Source organism: Musa acuminata, chromosome BXJ3-10 (genome assembly GCF_036884655.1).
Source record: "Musa acuminata AAA Group cultivar baxijiao chromosome BXJ3-10, Cavendish_Baxijiao_AAA, whole genome shotgun sequence".
Taxonomy (NCBI): Eukaryota; Viridiplantae; Streptophyta; class Magnoliopsida; order Zingiberales; family Musaceae; genus Musa; species Musa acuminata.
The window spans coordinates 17,563,608-17,581,525 of record NC_088358.1 but is presented as its reverse complement, the minus strand read 5'-3'; the positions used below and the strand labels follow the sequence as shown (position 1 = coordinate 17,581,525).

At 39.7% G+C, this 17,918-nt stretch overlaps 2 protein-coding genes across 3 annotated transcripts; one reads left to right on the top strand and one right to left on the bottom strand.

Moving 5' to 3' along the window:
- Positions 1-887: 887 nt before the first annotated feature.
- LOC135650489 (probable serine/threonine-protein kinase PBL7) lies at positions 888-4,385 on the top strand. Of its 2 annotated transcripts, none has more exons than XM_065169876.1 (5): positions 888-1,080; positions 1,777-1,994; positions 2,349-2,538; positions 2,635-3,026; positions 3,728-4,385. In XM_065169876.1, the coding sequence occupies exons 1-5, from the start codon at positions 1,011-1,013 to the stop codon at positions 4,049-4,051; spliced, it is 1,194 nt and encodes a 397-aa protein (XP_065025948.1). In that variant the 5' UTR covers positions 888-1,010; the 3' UTR covers positions 4,052-4,385. The 2 variants fall into 2 exon arrangements, with proteins under 2 accessions (XP_065025948.1, XP_065025947.1); XM_065169875.1 differs by having other exon boundaries at positions 1,774-1,994.
- A 5,882-nt stretch (positions 4,386-10,267) lies between these two features.
- Positions 10,268-17,302, bottom strand: LOC103973637 (ADP-ribosylation factor GTPase-activating protein AGD7). Its single transcript, XM_009388266.3, has 3 exons — positions 16,248-17,302; positions 14,674-14,751; positions 10,268-10,889 (listed from the first exon to the last, which is right to left on the bottom strand). The coding sequence occupies exons 1-3, from the start codon at positions 17,055-17,057 to the stop codon at positions 10,428-10,430; spliced, it is 1,350 nt and encodes a 449-aa protein (XP_009386541.2). The 5' UTR covers positions 17,058-17,302; the 3' UTR covers positions 10,268-10,427.
- Between the last annotated feature and the right edge of the window lie 616 nt (positions 17,303-17,918).

Genomic DNA, 17,918 nt, shown 5'->3' with positions numbered 1-17,918 from the left:
AGTTCATTTCTCTTTCTCTTTTTGTTTTTAATAATTAGGGAAGAAACTTGAGATGCATGTCTTCTTCCCCAGTATGCCGTGGTGGTATCATTGGCTCACGGGACCAACATATTTGACAGTCTACCTGCGGTGACATTTTCCCGTAAAAGTTTTAGTCTCTTTGGAAGACTAAAGAGGTCAAAATGGACTTGGAAGACTAAAGAATGGGAGGACGAATGGATAGTCAATTAATCAGTAAAATAATAGACGCAAAAGGTAATCAGAGGCATAAGAATAATTATACATAAGTGATGCAAACATAAGCTGTTTTGGAGAAGGGGTGGGGGGGGGGGCGGTGGGGTGCAGGGTCACTAAATAAATATGAAATAAAATTCTAATTCCACACATAGGTGGCCAATTCATATTGTATTTACGATTATATGCCAAGATTAAGACCTTTAATTTTAAAGTAAATCTAATAAATATCAAGATAAAAGGCAGAGTACAAACAGTTTTTATTGTAAATGTTCATAATTGTGTAAAAAGGTATATCTATATACTATCTTCCGTTGTATAAATTATACACAGTGCCTCAAGCTGTCTAGAATGTACTACGGACTTTTATCAGATAACTGTAAAATATTTGGGATCAAAATCTGCATCACTCATTATTTGACAATATCAATATATATATATATATATATATATAATATTTTTGTCATCAGAAAATATGCAGAAGGAATAAAGAAAAGAAAATATTACTATGAGAATGTGCATGCGAAGTGGTGAAGTAGATATTCGAATTATGAAAAGATATACATAAAAAATGTTATTGCTAAATTTGCTCGAATCGTACATTTCGCTATTTTAAGCCGTTACGTTATAAATGAGAGGGGAGACCTCTCGCTTCCCCTAAATTATTTCTCCTTTGTCAGTCTCTCGCACTCTCTTTCCTTCTCATTCTTACTTCATCTGCGTCTATAGGAAACACGGGAAGGGAAGAAATCGGAGGAAAATTTGGTGGGAGAGCGATGGGCGGTTGCTTTCCCTGCCTCGGCAAGCCAGACACCGACGACAACGATCCGATCCCACCTCCGTTAGGTACTCTCTCCGGGATTCTTGGCGCACAACTACGTTTTTTAGTCTATTTGGTCTTCCATACCAGATCGATCGAGTCGATGGCTCGTGATGTTCTTTCCTTGGTGTTTTCTTTTGGATAATCGAGTTTTGGTTGGATGCCTTTGGTTTCCAGCTGAAAGTTTGGATCTTTACAAACCCATAACACCGCCCACACCCTCGCCCCCCCCCCCCCCCACCCCTCCACCCACCAAAATCTGCGGCAGCGGTTCCTTCAGATTTTGTTCAGATGATGCGCCAAAGTTTGGTTTTTGCGGTGCGGTTTGGTGTTTGGTTACTGCTAGGATCTCCGTTCGTTGATGTCTTAGGAAGTCACGATGACGATCGATAGAATGGTTGCGATTTGTTTCTTTCAATCTACTGACCAAGTAGTCGATCTTTTTTATCTAAAGTATTTTGTCGCCTGATTTGGGCGAAGATTTGATATTTCTTCTTTAATTAGCGATATGGTGTGCCAAACTGAAGGAATACACATCTGCACTGTGGTTCCTCCTTGTATTCCTCAAAATTTGAGCCTCCGCTTGTGTGTGCCATCTTATTGATCCCAAGCAAGAGACTTTTCTGGTCATGTTGAGTAAAATGCAAGATCTTTTGATCAGTTTGCGCTTTTTTTCCCGTTGTTCATGATTTTTAGCCATTGCTTTCTTGGATGTATAGCAGATAAGTCAAAATCAAAATCAAAATCCCCACTAGTCGTAAAGAAACAAAGCTCAGTGAAGGAAACAAAGATCTCGAGCAGTGGCTCCGGACGGATTGCTGCCCAGACATTCACATTTCGCGAACTAGCTGTGGCAACTAAGAATTTTAGAGCTGATTGCCTCTTGGGCGAAGGAGGATTCGGCCGAGTTTATAAAGGAAGGTTGGAAGGTAGCAACCAGGTCAGTGCATGTCATGTATTTGACCCTTTATTTACTTCTTTTGACCTTGCAAATCAATATCTCTGACTTTCAATTAATGAATTAAATCTTCGTACGTAGTTGTGAAACTCTAATATGCAAGGTGTTATTGTTGTTTATTTGACCCATTTATTCTTTCATTTTGCAACAAGATATCTTGTCAGGAGCGCTTTGGTTATCCCTTTTGATTCTCCGAGCTCCTCCTCTTCATCTTCTATTTAGGAAACAGTAAAACAAGGCCATCATTTTAAAACTCTAAGAATCAGTTGTTGCTTGTCGAATATATGATATATTTGTATAAAGATGGTAACAAGAAACTTATTTCACTTTCAATAGATTGTGGCTATCAAGCAGCTCGATCGAAATGGCTTACAAGGAAACAGGGAATTTCTTGTTGAAGTTCTGATGTTAAGTCTTCTTCACCACCCTAACCTTGTTAATCTGATCGGGTATTGTGCTGATGGAGATCAAAGGCTTTTGGTCTATGAATATATGCCATTAGGATCCTTGGAAGACCATCTTCATGGTATGATACATTAGCTTCATCATCATGTTGCTTTTATTACCATTTTGTAAATATTTATTTCCATTTCAATAATGTCTGGTCATGTGAATGCAACAGACCCTTCTCCAGACAAGAAGTGGCTTGATTGGAACACTAGAATGAAAATAGCTGCAGGTGCAGCAAAAGGATTAGAGTACTTGCATGATAAGGCGAGTCCTCCAGTAATATATCGTGATTTAAAATGCTCCAACATTTTGCTTGATGAGGAGTATAATCCCAAGTTATCGGATTTTGGCTTGGCAAAGCTTGGTCCTGTCGGTGATAATACTCATGTGTCCACCAGAGTGATGGGCACGTATGGGTACTGTGCACCTGAATATGCAATGACCGGACAACTGACACTAAAATCAGATGTTTATAGCTTTGGGGTTGTTCTTTTAGAGCTCATCACTGGAAGAAGGGCTATTGACAATTCTAGAGCGGCTGGTGAGCACAATCTTGTTGCATGGGTGAGTACCTCTGGTATTTTTTTTCCCTGTGCATGCATATCTTATGAGGGTTGATTATTTAATCTGTCTCCCTTTTATTGTTTTATATCAAAATTCAACTACCATTGGTCAATAGTTATCTTGCACTCTGCTGAACCATCTGTTTTACTTTTGCCTCTGAAGTTTACAAACAGCACAAATGCATCAATGTGACTGCAAACATAAGGTAAAATGAGTCTTGAGGTCTCACTTTCTTCATCTATGTTTTCATCTTGTCCGATACTAGTAATTGCAAAATACCACAGCTACCTCTTTGGCTTCATTAAGTAGGACCTGAATTCCCTTGTTTCTGGTGCCTCTGGATCTAGGCTATGACACCAATGTGTTTGCTTTATGCTTTATTATGAGCTGTCACCTGGGCATGCTTGACTAGGATCTTGTTATATCGCCTTAGCATCAAGTCTGTGGTTGGAACCAAGGTAACAGGTCCTGGCTCAAGATCTCTAGCTCTATATAAAGTTAGATTTAAAAAAAGAGAGTATTGCCATTATGAGCATTCCTGTCGATTTGAAATTACTTCTGTTCGGCACGCACAGTTATTTTTGGCTTGTGACCTGCATGATTCTTTCCAGAGAGAGATTCTTCGTGATATCAATTCTATGAAACTCTCGGATTCTCTTATGCATCAACAATCTTTGTCGATATGCTCTATTTGGTTGCAGGCACGACCATTATTCAGAGACAGGAGGAAATTTTCACAGATGGCTGATCCTATGCTTCAGGGCCAGTACCCAGTCCGGGGCTTGTACCAGGCACTTGCCGTTGCTGCAATGTGTGTGCAGGAACAGCCTAGCATGAGGCCTCTAATAGCTGATGTTGTAACAGCCCTCGCTTACCTCGCTTCGCAAACTTACAACCCCAAGAACCAACAAAACCAGCACACTTCTCGGCTACCAGCACCGGGTACACCTCCTCAGACACGATTGGACATTGAAAAGAAACCAAGCGGTGGATCTGAAAGAGATCGATTGAGAGGATTGAAGTGAAATCATCCAACAGCATCAATGCTTATTCGTTTGTTGATCCATTAACTCGCCCACTATGCCATGTCTCATGGCGGAACAGAGGAAAACTACACCATGTGTTCATCATGGTTCGGGTCTCACCACTATTCAGTCTTTGGCTGTCTGTTTGGCGTATGTATAACAAATTTGCCATGCTTGAGCATAAAGTGTCAGGAGGAGGTAATCTTTTTCGGGATTGTATATGTAAGTTTTGGTCTTTGTATCTAAGTGCATTGTGTTAGACATGATGTATCATATTGATATTATTTTTTGATCTGGTTCTACAATCAAGCCTTTATATTTGTTTCTACTCAAATTCTTTGGTATATCTTTCTTTTATTGTCACCACCACATGCTATCACATCCAGTTGATGGAGCTGATTTATAGTGATGCTTTTGTCTTTGTTTTAACATACTTAAGAAACGATAATTAGCCATCCTTTCTCTACCAACAAGCTTAATGACATGCTTCTTTTCTTGGTTTCTTAATTTGGTAGTTCCATGCAGATCCAAAATGACTGCTTAAAATCTGTTCTCAACAATGTTACATGCTTTTGTATCCAAAGGAAAAAAAAAAAGAGAATGTTGCATGATTTGGTTATGAGAAAGACAGCATAGGCATGCATCAGGTGAGTTTGCAAATGACAACAGTCAGGTCCAGCCTAGCAAGTGTGGCATTGATGAAGGATGACTTGTGTGCACAGTTAGGTCCCAGTATTATGTGTCTTGCCCATGCTAGGATGCTATAAAAAAACTCACGCACACAACTTGCATGAGAGAGAGAGAGAGGAATTGTCAAACTATAGAGAAGGACAGCCTTAAATAGTACCTTTTGATCCCTGGAGTAAATTCAAATTACTCTTCTTGTTGTACTATGAAAGAGCTGGCACCTGCAGGCTTCAAGAACTCTTCGAGTTGATGCTCCCTCTGGTGGAAGAGCACTGTAGAGAACTGAACCACAAAGACACATCACTCTCTCAGATCAAGAAATCACATTCAATGACTCCACAGATTTTTGGATCCATTCTTTGATTGTATTGATGAGGCTCTTCTTCTTCTTCTTCCCTCTGTTGTGAGAACATGTCAGAGAATCTTGTAGTAGATCCTGGTCCTTCTTATAGAATTATTTATGGGATAATGTTGGTTTTGGTAAGGTATCCGTGGATTTGCTAATGCAACGCTGTCCTTGGTTGTCCACCACCATATCTTTCCGCCACTATAGAAGTCATCCATGACTTGTGTGCACGGAACCCAATAGTAGCAGTTGACTCGTCACGCGGCCGGAAGAGAGAGAGAGAGAGAGAGAGAGAGAGAGAGATGAACACGTTCATGGAGTGGGTGTTCATGCCTGCCGGACTGCCGGAACTGTAGTCAAGGACCATATATAAGTCATAACCATGAAATAAGGAAGGCAAGCACGCATCTAATGGCCAGCATAAAGATCTAAGCACGCATCTAATGCCATAAATTTGGCATGTGGAAACAACACAGGGACTGACAGGGCTCGAATCTTTGACCTACTATTGTCTCTGTTACGTGTTGCTGGTAGCACAAGACAACGGAGATTCCAAACACCCACCCACCGTAGACAGCCTGAAACTGTATATATATATATATATATATATATATATATATATATATATATATATATATATATATATATATATATATGTTTTCGTTGTGTTATATCTGATCCATTTATAATAGATAGAGGGTCTGAAACCTCATTCTATAATTAAATTAGGAAGCTTGTGTCATATCATCACAAAATTCTAGGGTATATATAAATATATATTCACCGATTATTATTTAATAGAAAATGGGTTATATATATAATAGCCAATCATCAACTAAGAAACATAATCTTATAATCTTATAGTAGTAGTGCATATCAAAATGGAAGAGCTTAAGAGGCATCCATGAGACCTTAGTTAAACATGAGAAAAACTTGAAAAGACGATTTCTTTAGAAAATAATTTTATATTTTTTAATTGATATTTTTATATTTTTTTAAATAGTATTTTAATTTAAATATATTCGAAATTATCCTAAAAAAATTTTCATTTATTGTTTTGGTCTGAGTGTTTTGGCCACCATAAAAAAATACTGTAAAACCTATTTAAAAATACTATTAATAATCTAAATAGACTTTTTAATCTTAATTTAATTAATAATAACTTAAAAATATAATATTATAATGATTTATGAACGATGATAATAGTACGATGTCATTTATAATATATTTTCAATATATTAATAAAATATTATAAATATTATTAAAAATATATTTATAAAATAAGTTATTATAATGATTAAAAATTGATTTAAAAATAAAAAAAAAAACTAAAAAGAAAATTTTTAGAAAGTGTTTTGAATATGAAGTTTTTATTATCTGAGGGGAATAGCGAGCGAGGAGATGCCAAGAAATCGCCCAACTTCGAATGTAGTTTTCTCCCCAGGAAAACGCATTCCGCCACCCACAACGGGGTCAACCATTTGCATTCGAGTCCAACGAGGAGCAGCGTGTGATTTGACATCGACATAAAAGCAAACACTTTGTCGGCAGACACAGGCCTTGGTAGGTGGCAGCCCTTCTCGAGCTTCGCAGTCCCCCCTGCGGTCTGGTGGGTGGGCGACATCCCCTCTGGCTGAGGAGAGCAGCCCCTTCCATAAGATAAAAAGCTTTCGTCCTTCCTTTCTCGGTTGTGTACGTAACCAAGCACGGTAGAACAGTGTCGTAGTACTGTTCTGCAATGCATAGGCTGGCTGGATACAGCATCCACAACCATCACAGCAGGAGCCAGCAAGTCAAACCACGTCAGGTATTTCACAGTTCCATGTGTCAACCCATCGTAGACCATTGCCATCGTCGGTACTCTTCATCTGTGCAATCACTGTTTCAAAGTGGTAGCAACGACAGCTCGATATTGTCCTTTGTATCATCCAGTACAAGTCGATGCACTGCTCGATATCTCAGCAACATGTTCGCCACAACTGCATCTCCCGTGAGATCAGTGCAAACCTGCAGGTGGGACATGGCGATGTCTTGTTCTTATGATAGACAAGGCAAAGAGCCGCAGACTCCATCATCCTTTTTTCTTACGACGAGTTCAAACGAACTCCCAAAGGAGAGAACAGCAGTAAAAGCTTCGAATGGGCGTGGAGTACGTCGATGCATGAAACGCATGCATATGCTGTGTAAATGCAACTGATATCACAAGTATCCACCGCCAATGGAATAACACACGACCCAATATATAGATGTTGGCAGAGAGACGAAAAGGCAAATAACAACGGTGCGATGTATTCACAGAGGAAAACAAGTCTGTTATCAACTACTACATGTTACAGTGCAACTTCGCATTCACATCTAAGCTGTTGGATGCTCTCCATGTCAGTGACGCTGTTAAACTCTCCATACTCACCTATAGGATCATCCTCATTAAAGTAATCGGATCTTGCGTTCATCGTCAACATCTGACAGATGAGCCAGAAGATAGCAGCGTCGAGGGCCAGGAAAGCACCGCCACCAAAGAGACCAGTCTTAGCAGTAGGGCACCGTGTAGTGAGATCATGGTGGACATTGCGAGATCTGTGAAGGCCTTCGGAGACGGTAGTCCACACCAGCATGGCCAGAGCTATAAATGTAACACCTCTGCGACCGGAGCAGTAGAACATCAGAAACAATGACTCATATAAATGGCATTTGAAGAAGATGATGGAAGCTTACTCTGCAACGATGAAGAATGGAAGCAAGATGGTGTTCTGGAACAAAGCATTACTTGGAACAGACTTGCCTTTGTAGGGAAAGTAAATGGCAACATGGCCTGCTACGGCAGCTAGAATGAGTGTGACAACAGACGAAGTTCCCAGTAGCACTGTTGGATCATCTGGGAAATTGCAGATAATAACATCCTTTCCTTGGATTGGAGTGCCGAAAGCAGGCTGTAGGAAACATGAACGGATCCTTGTGAGGGGGGTTTGAGAAGAAGAGAAGAAAATGAGAAGATAAAGACATGTTAACTGCTGCATCCAATCCATCACCATGGAATCATTTTTTGTTTGCACAGAGGTGAGGTGGAGACCCATTATTTGTATTGGAAAGGAGGAGAATGAATGCTTGATGAGAAATATGATAATAACTACAACCCATAATTTAGTTTCCGAAAAGTTGGCCTTTTCTTTTTCTAACATTTTTACTAATTAAGTACAAAAGTCTGATAACCCAACCACAGAGTTCCCTCTATCCTACATAAAATCAAGACTCCCATTTCGGACCACTTCGACCCGTTTAACGAATGCGAGCTTCTCTTCATCCGAACATGAGCATGTCTCAACTCATGTGCTATCACTGTTATTACTCGGCGATGGGTCATGTGCTATCGACAAGTATGTTTCCTCCTTCCTTCTCTCTTTCTCTACCACCTCCTCTCTTTTCCTCCTCCTTCATCTTCATCTTTTTTTTTCATTTCTTCTTTCTTCTTTCTCCTTTCTCCACCACTCCTTCATCTTCTCTTCTCTTTCATTTTTTTTTTCTCTCTTCAAAATACTAATAACGACTAATATTCGATCAGATCATCGAAATGGATCCGATACTCGAAACTTATATAACCAGAAATCATTTATATTGAAGGAGTCTTGAACATGTAGAAATTAAGAAAAAAAGGAGAAATCTTAGAGCACAAAATGACATTGGAAACAAATGACAAAGCAGCCTACCTTCAAAATTTTTAGCTACATTTTCTTCACGCTAGGAAGTTCATATGGTTGCATGTAATTAAACAGAAGCCTTGGGTTTCATTTATATATCCAAGTGATGTGCCATGAAGAAGAACATACTCATAAGGAATGCTGGCTGATATCCAAAATAAAATATGCGAAAACAACATGCTGCCTTAAAAACCAGACTGCGACATAAGACATGCCTTTTTGTTTTCTGCAACTATACCAAATGCGAAGGACACGGACCCAAGAAAAAGCACAGAGAGTGCAATACTTGTGGTTTGATCGAAGGCCATTGCTTCAATCCTCAAATAGCACTCCTGCAACAACAAAGTGGAATGAGATCTCGATTAATCGATTCCAAGCCCAGAAAATTAAAAATGGATAAAAAGCATCACCTTTAGCTCGCCAAATCAAAGGAAAACAAGAAAGAAAACAACGAAACATCACCAGACGAAACCAGATCAAATCAAAATGCTCCTTCTCGGATCGTCGACAAGGACGAACAAGCTCAGCTTTTGACGACGCCACAACATAGATCCAACAACAGATGGAAAGACGGAGCTGCATGAAATCTACAGACTGGGGTTTCCATACCTGCGGGATCCCTCGGGAGAGATGCCTGGAGGTGATGATTTGGGGGTCCGGTCACCTGCCCAACTCCCCGTCGACCATCATTTTATGCTACACGGAGACGAGGGTATTCTAGTAAATACGTTAGAATTAAGCATCCGAACCGTCGATCCCACCTGTGATGCTCTATTGGACGGCTCTGATGTCGGTATCGGACTGAGGTATGCGGTAGCCATTGGAGGCAATCCTACAACCGAGGAATCCGCGTACGCGCAACGGAGCTGTCCAATTTAAGATCGATGAGCTAACGAAACTGCCACCGAACGGTAGGTAGATCCCACCTGTGATGCTCTATCGGACGGTTGTGGTTTGGGAATCAGACGGCAACGTATGCGGTAGTCATTGGAGACAATCCCAGAACCGAGGAATCCGCGTACGCGCAACAGATCCAGAAAGATTCCGTCGTCTGTCCAAATTAAGATCGATCAACTGACAAACCGCCACCGAACGCGACGGTTAGCCGTTAAATTCTGGCGCGCAAGCTAGAATGGCGCCTAAAAACTGGTTAATGAATCCGCACCATCAATTCGTAGGCAGTGCGAGCAGCTATTTCAAGCTACTGACACTGATAGAAATTTACCTCATCCTGCACACGATGAACAGAACATCTTACGATTTTGATGTATCTGTCAATCAACTTCAAGGTTTTGGGATTCTTCATATCCATGGCACTGGGAGTTGCTGAAACCTGGGCACTGGGAGTTGCTGAAACATGCAATGAAGCTTCCTCTGTTCCATTGATAAATTTGAACTAGTTTCTGAAATATTTATTTCATAATTTCTCATATTCACATCATATCGACATCCATATTCGTCTAACAATAACAGTCGAGGGGGATCCAATGAACCAAAGCATATAAACTTGTAGGCATGATTTCATTGTCATAGTTGCAGAAAAGTTTAAGATCCAGATACAGTTAATGGACGAAATCACAATTCGTCGACCATATAAACTTGGCATAAACATGCACCCGGGAAATTGGGATAAAAGGAGAGATCAACCTCAGAGAAACCCACCATCAGTCCACAATGAACCAGATTTTCCATTTTGATTGACACCCTTGTTTAGATTATCATGGCCAGCATCATCTCTTACATCATCCCAACCTGCCCAGCTTTCACCCCTTTGTGTTCCCTTCCCAGGCTCTTCCCTCCTCTCTTTCTTATCCCAGTCATCCCAGGAACTGATGGAATTGTATTGTTTGTTTGAGTCCTCTTGACGGGAACTCCAACCTCGCTTGTCCTGACCAAATTCTTGATAGTAGCTGCTCTTTTCACTCTCTTTTCGTGGCCAATCGTCCACATTCCAGCTGATCCCTTCTTTGGTGTAATCCTCTACTTTTTGTGATGCCATTGCCATTACACCTTTCATGATTCCCCACGTCTTATGCCCAATTTCGGTGGTTTTTGTGGCTACCACACTCATAGTTTCGTTGACTTTCTGATCATACCCTGACTCTTTCATCTGTGTTACAGAAAAGTACAAATGAAGATATGAATATGATACTTTTGGTTGATATATTCGTATGCCTAAATTAAACACTTGCATTACATAATTCCTCAAATATCAGGTATAAAGAAAAAGTTCCTTAAATTCTCTGAACATAACTTTCAATTGTTAGAATATAATACATTGCATGCTAATATTACTTCTTGTTGCATGTAGGACAAAAACATTTCTGGAACTTACTTTTCTAGTGATAATATCTCATCCATTAAAAGAATATAAGCAAAACACCAAAAAAGAGAAACATCGACAAGCAAGCGGTGTTAAAGAAAAGAAAAAATAAAGTCACATGTTTGCAAATTGATAAACAATTTGGACATATGAACATTTTCAAAGCATACAAGATGACTCTCCGTGGAAGCTACAGTAGAGTGAGCTACAAAATTTCATAAGATTTACATGTTGTTATGCAGCAATATGAATATTTGCCCACATCGACATACCTTATTATTATGTTTGGAAATAAAATTCAAGAACCGAGATATGATTCACTGAACCAGCCTAGGCTACCCTAGACATGAATCATTCTTTGTAATGTGGTTCTTCCATGTAAATTCTGTTGTTTATAGAATTTTTGGAAGTATTGGCTGCTACTACTAAGTTGGTGGTCATAGCAACAACAAAAAACAACTCTTTGTATGCCTACAGGGATTTCTTGCTATTGAATTCTGTCAAGGACAGTTATCCTCGGATTGTTTCTAAGCAGGTCTCTTGAGACCTTCCTATGACCACCAGTTACTGTCACACTGCTCAAATTAATACATTTAAGAGGTGTGAACCTATCTTTAATCAAGAATATTATAATTCGTCCACAATCCAAACCCGGGACCCAAAATAATATTTGAGGATACTGAAAATCATTCAAACATCATTCACATCCATAAAACTTATATTATTTATAATCATACATCATATCACTCGATAATTCATGAAACCTAAGTCCAGCTAAAAAAAATCATTAACCACCACTTATAAATCAACAAGTTCATATCATCATAAAATTACAACTTAACATTCAAAAATTCCAAACATAAGAGGTCTTTTAACTTTTATAAGATACATTAGTTTGGATTTGTTGACAATAATTCATGGCAAACATAGTGTGCTCATACAACAACAATATATCAACCAACAAAGACTTGTCCAAAATCTCCTAGCTTTCCATTGTCTCAGTCCAATCCTAACATTTTAGTGAGTGACAAGCTAACCTAAAAATTTTATATAACAACAAGGTGAGCTACAAAGCTTAGCAAGCAACTAATATATCTATGACGAAAGGTGGTAGTTTATATGACCTTAATATCAAGGTGTAAGGAAGGGATACAAGAATTCATATTTGTCATTTCATTAAATATAAGAATCGCAAATGTCATTTCATTAGAAACATACTTTGTTCATAACAATGGAGTAAAGAGTATTTAGGAGCATATCAATGACATAAGAATATTTAGGAATATGTCAAGAGAACAAATGAGAAACATAAGCTCAAGTGTCATATTTGATATTATATTCATTTTATTCATATCCAAAGAGCACGTAGGAAAACATAAGCAATACTTTAGATAACATGCCAAAGGACATAGAGGGTGAAATGGGATCATAACATAATATGGTCCATCAATTTCTGAATGACTATCAACACAAGTCTCCCACGTCTGGGAGTTTCATCCCCCACGTCCGAATGAAGCCATATAAGAGCATCGCAAGCTCTATATATAACTCCCTTTCCTATTTCTAGCAAAGGTTTACATTATCCCACAAACACTAAAATACAAAAGGATGTTGTGAATAAAAAAAATGAGCATGCATAAGAAGCACATGTGAAACAACAAAAATATACATGTGCATATATGAAACAATATGAGGCAAGATAAAATTTTTACATAATGCATTCAGATAGATAAAAATCAATGACAAGAGATACCAAAGTTCAAAGCAATCAAATAAGGCTTAGTTTAGGGAAAAATTCTAGCAGAATCTACGAGGCACATTGCACGAATTACTTGAACAATCAATCATTCTCCAATTTACTTAAGAGATATATCATTTGAAAGATATATCAGTTTACTTTGAAATGAATCAAGTTTTGCACAAATTAAAATTTCCAATTGGGAGTTACAAGCAATTTGGTATATATAGGTCATAAAATATTATCCCTGTTTTACAAAATTTGAAGGGTCAAGTGAAACAGATGTTTGGGCAGGCAATTGCATTCCAAATCTTTCAAGATACTAAAAGAAAGATATACGAGTCTAGTTTCTAAAGAATTAAGTTTCGTACAAATTGGAGTTTCCAACAGAGAGTTACAAGTAATTTAGTATAAAAATGTCAGAAATTATCATCCTTATTTTGCAGAATCCGAAGGGTCAATTGAAACAAATGTTTAGGCAGACATTTGTATTCGAAATCTTTCAATAAGATACTGTAAGAAAGATATACGAGTCTAATTTCCAAGAATTAAGTTTCGTACAAACTAGAGTTTTATACAAAATGTTATAGTTAAACTCTACAAAGTACTCATAATCAAGATGAAATCAAGGATACGAATTGTTGTAGGATGGGTTAGAAACTTGCCTTAGAAGAATTTGATCCCAAGGGTGAGGAATTGATCCAAAAATCTCAAGCCAAGCAAAACTTCTTCGTTTCCCTACAATTCCTCTTCCCTTCCCTTCCTCTCTTTCCTTCTCTATTCTTCCCTTCTTCCTCTATCATACTCGCAGCCTTCTCTTTCCTTCCTCTCTCTCTCTCTCTCTCTCTCTCTTTCTCTCTCTCTTTTCTTCTCCCTTCTCTTCCACCGATGCAGCAAATCCTCTATTTTCCTTGGGCAAAAGGTAGAGGGATAAGTGTGCATAGAAGGCGGTGGGAAGAAAACCCTTTTTTTTGTATCTATTGCAATTTAGTCCTCGTAATATCTATATTTACAAATAGGTCCTCGGATAAAAACATTACATCCTTCCCTCTGAATGAAAAGTTTAGTCCTATAAACTTCACGTCTAATTCAAAAGATAACCACTATTGATATTTCTTCATAACATCAATCATATCATAACATCATATTTGGCTTAACTTAATATGAATCTTTCCTAACTCACATTCAATGGCTAGGATTCACAATTTGGTCCCTAGCAATAAGTTTTCAATATAAAATCATTTAATGCAAGAAATTATTAAATAATCCTCATTAAAATAACAAGAAAATCATGGACATCATAAACAATTCGAAAACAAAGGATATCACAGTTACCCATATGATCCCCAACTTACAACGCATTACTAGATTTCCTTCATTTTATTTGAGATTCATACCATCATTAATTTTCATAAAAATAGTCATTTTTATTGACTTTCTAGATAACAACAAACATTCATCTCAACATTTAGATCTGTGCTAGAATAGCTTTTTTGATATGTTGTTCACTAACTACTCAACATGAACAAAGCATAGACGGTTTTATAATAGACTTGTAACATACTTCCTTTTTAAGTAAAAGTGTGCTTCGTGGGCACACAAGCGTGAAGGTTTCCACAGGTTCTCTGAAAGATAAAATGGTTATGATGGCAATAAAAAATATCAGCACCAATATTTGTTGAAGCTCAAGATTGTCACATGGTAGAAGCACCCAAACGATGTACAACATCTACACCATTGTTTGGAAAGCTAGATTTTGAAATATTCCCCAGAATAATCAAATTGTGCTGAAAAGGTGAGATATGAAAAATGGGTAAAAAGGGCAAAAATTACCTTGGAAGTCAGCTCCTTTCTGCCTGCTTGGACAGCATTAGCAGCAGAGCTTGCAACTAAGGATAGTCGGCCAAGACCCTAACAACATGAACAATAGTCAGTTGAAAGTTATTCAAGTTAGTAAGCCCCATGACCTAGAAATTGAACTGATGGGTAACAAAGAAAAATCTCATAAACCGTGAATATGGGAAATAGAGTATTTACATAACTGAACCTAAGTGCTCACTAAATGCACATTCAGAATTTAGTTACTAATTTCATGCAAAATATTGGATCGTGTCTAACTGGTGAGGTCCCTACAGCAAACACTATGATCAGAAATATAAAGGTATAGACATCTGTCTGGGAGAATAAAACAGAAAGAAACTATTAGAAATTGAAGGAAACACAGAAGACAGTGTCAACGGAAAAAGACGGCAAGGCTCCAACGAATGCATGGTTTGGGGAGGTCTAATATACACAGCTGTACCCTGCAAGAAAGGGTGTTTCCATGAGTTAAACCTTGATGATCCAGGCTGCAAAGAAGCAATTTTAACATGGTAACACATCCAGTAAAAATGTCAGATAAAAATTGAGGTTTACACGGTTGATAATGATTGAGAACAAAACTTGAACCAAGAGGGTAACATACTGAAGGGTGGATAAGAAAGTGTGCTTTATGGTGGTTAAGTTTGCACGAGAACAGCTTGTTGCAACCTCAAGTTGAGGACTGGAATAGATAGTTGAGAGCTAGTTAAAACTTATTGGAAACAAACATCAAAATGGATTTGTATGAACTGGTCAACCGATTGTCCTCTTTCCTAAGGTCGAACTAGCAGAGCAACATGGTAAAAAGGGGTTCCATGCAGATCAACCTTAAATTTTGGGACCAATGCAACACACATAATTTAAAAGCTCACGCTTTGTGGCAAACTATATATGCATAGGCATGAAACTCAAGAAAGAAAAAAAAAATTCACTAAGGGGCTTCTTGCCCAAAATCTTATTCGTGAAAAAAGGAATCTGCTAAGTCGTCAAAAAGTGGCCAGTGGCCCAAAAATTTTCAAAAGTTGCAACACAACTAGGTCTCCTAGCAGGCCATATAAATACGACTGAAGAAAGAATATTGATCAACAAAGTCACCTATTACAATATATACTTTCAGGAATCACAAAATACATGACCCATGAGTCTTCTAAACCCCAAAGCGAAGAACATTCATGCAATGAAAACATAGTTATTTTGAGATATCAGAACATGAACCGGAAGGTATTTTTTGTGTGAACTTATGTTAATGTATTATTTCCATGATCAAGAAAGAACACATGACTTAGAAAAAGGGTCTCGGTATCAAACTGATGTTGCTGAGTGAGAAACAGTATTTAGTGAATGACAATTCTTGTTATGATTTCTAGAAGAACAACGCAATACACCAAGTGATTGCACCTTTGCTTATAAAGGTCTAGAAAACCTTATCGATCATGGAGTTTCACACTCGTATAAATGGAATTCTCTTGGTCGCCTAACTACAGATAAGAGACAGATGCGAAGATAGAGTATACAGATAGGCAAGTCATATGTGCCTTGTTCGTCACCTGAGAAACAACAGATACTGTATCTCGGAGCACATCGCCCTGTGAATTATTCCTTCGAGGCGGCGGCGGTGTCGATCCGAATCCCACGTATTTCCCCCCCTGCGATGGCGGGATTCCTTCAGGCCGAGATCCATTTTCTTCCATCTTCCTTGCGAAAAAGCTCTCCTTGTTAGCCGCGGAGGACTCCAGCTGTGCCCTGGTGTAGATATCCTGTGTCGATCTGTTTCTGGCCGGCTGGTGCGCCCCTCCAGCACTCGGGTCCCTGGAATCACCCGTCCATTGGTTCCTTCTCACATCGGAAGAGGAGGACTGGAAGACATGGTTGTCCCAACTGTCGCACCCACCGTTGCCCGTCAAGGTTCTGCCATTCCCACCGCTCTGCACCAAAGACGGCCTTTTCGCCCCGGCATCGGGAGTTTCTTTGACGACCGGCGGGTCCGTCCAGGGGCGGCCCTCAGCAAGGGCCAGGATGCGCTCCCGGTAGACGGCGGCCGCACGGGTATTGTACTTGGGGACGATGTCGGTCTCCCTGGAGACGCCATATCCGGCGAGGAAGGCGTTGAGGCGGTCGTTGCCGCCAGCCTCCATCTTCTTGAGCTGGATCTCGGACCACGAGTCCATGGTGACGGACCGGACGAAGCTGATGTGGACGCCCAGGCCGCGGTGCTTGCCGGAGCACTCGAGGCAGATGAAGACGCCGTAGGAGACCGAGGCCCACTGCGGGTTCTTCTGGGCGCAGTCGACGCACGACTTGTTCCCCGGCTGCGACTGGAGCTGGCGGAGGCGTCGCGAGGCCGCGGCGGCAGCCATCCCGATCCGGACGTGTCCCGGATAAGAAGAGGGACGAGAGATTAGGGATTGATTGATCTAACAAGGCTTGATCCTCTCCTGACTCCTCTCTCTCTCTCTCTCTCTCTCTCTCTCTCTCCGTCGGCTTCCTTTTCGTGGGTGGTCGCCGACACGATGTCAAAGGAAGGTCTCCAGGTTTTCTTTTTTGGGGAATAAAGTTTCGCGTGTTGAGTGGGAGACGCGAAGTGGAAATTGCGTGGATCGCGCACGATTAGCGGACAGTCGGTGCCGAACTCGTGGCCGGAGCCTCGCTGTATTATAACGGCGATGACAACTCGGCGTCTTTCGGCCGTGGAGACCACCCACGATTTTGACAACGACAACCGCGGAGCATCCCTCTCCACGTGGATCTCGGTGCCACATCACCGGGCAGGTCGTCGCGCTGCTTCTGTGGTGCGTCACGTGGAACATGTTCTTTCAAGATCAACGTGAGAGTTGACGACCTGCGGAATGTATTTTGACCTCTGACTGTCTAAGCATTGGGAGGAATATGGATGGATTTCTTCAACTCGAAGAGAGAAGGAAAGATTCTATTCTTTCGATTCAAGTCAACCCGACTTATTCCAACCCCAATCCATCATCTAAATTCCGGAGAAACTTATCCAAAAAAATCCTTCTCGATTTGGCAATTTGACTGATATGGTCAAATCTTATCATCGATCCACGTTAGGAAATATTATTGATGATGATGAAACTGGACGGAGGAATGTTTTGTTCCCAAGGTAGAAAAGAAAACACTTGTCATATCCATTATCTACTTCTATAAAGACTAAATTGGGTTTATCCGATAAAAACTCTCTTAATGATTAAATTAGTATCTTT

Bases quoted from the DNA above. Each gene is read 5' to 3' on its own strand.
- LOC135650489 (XM_065169875.1), top strand. From the start codon at position 1,011: ATGGGCGGTTGCTTTCCCTGCCTCGGCAAGCCAGACACCGACGACAAC. The intron at 1,995-2,348 runs GTCAGTGCATGT...CACTTTCAATAG, and splicing joins GGTTGGAAGGTAGCAACCAG to ATTGTGGCTATCAAGCAGCT. The intron at 2,539-2,634 runs GTATGATACATT...TGAATGCAACAG, and splicing joins CTTGGAAGACCATCTTCATG to ACCCTTCTCCAGACAAGAAG.
- LOC103973637 (XM_009388266.3), bottom strand. From the start codon at position 17,057: ATGGCTGCCGCCGCGGCCTCGCGACGCCTCCGCCAGCTCCAGTCGCAG. The intron at 14,752-16,247 runs GTGACGAACAAG...TCATGTTGTTAG, and splicing joins CAGTATCTGTTGTTTCTCAG to GGTCTTGGCCGACTATCCTT. The intron at 10,890-14,673 runs GTAATTTTTGCC...TCTGTAACACAG, and splicing joins GAAAGGAGCTGACTTCCAAG to ATGAAAGAGTCAGGGTATGA.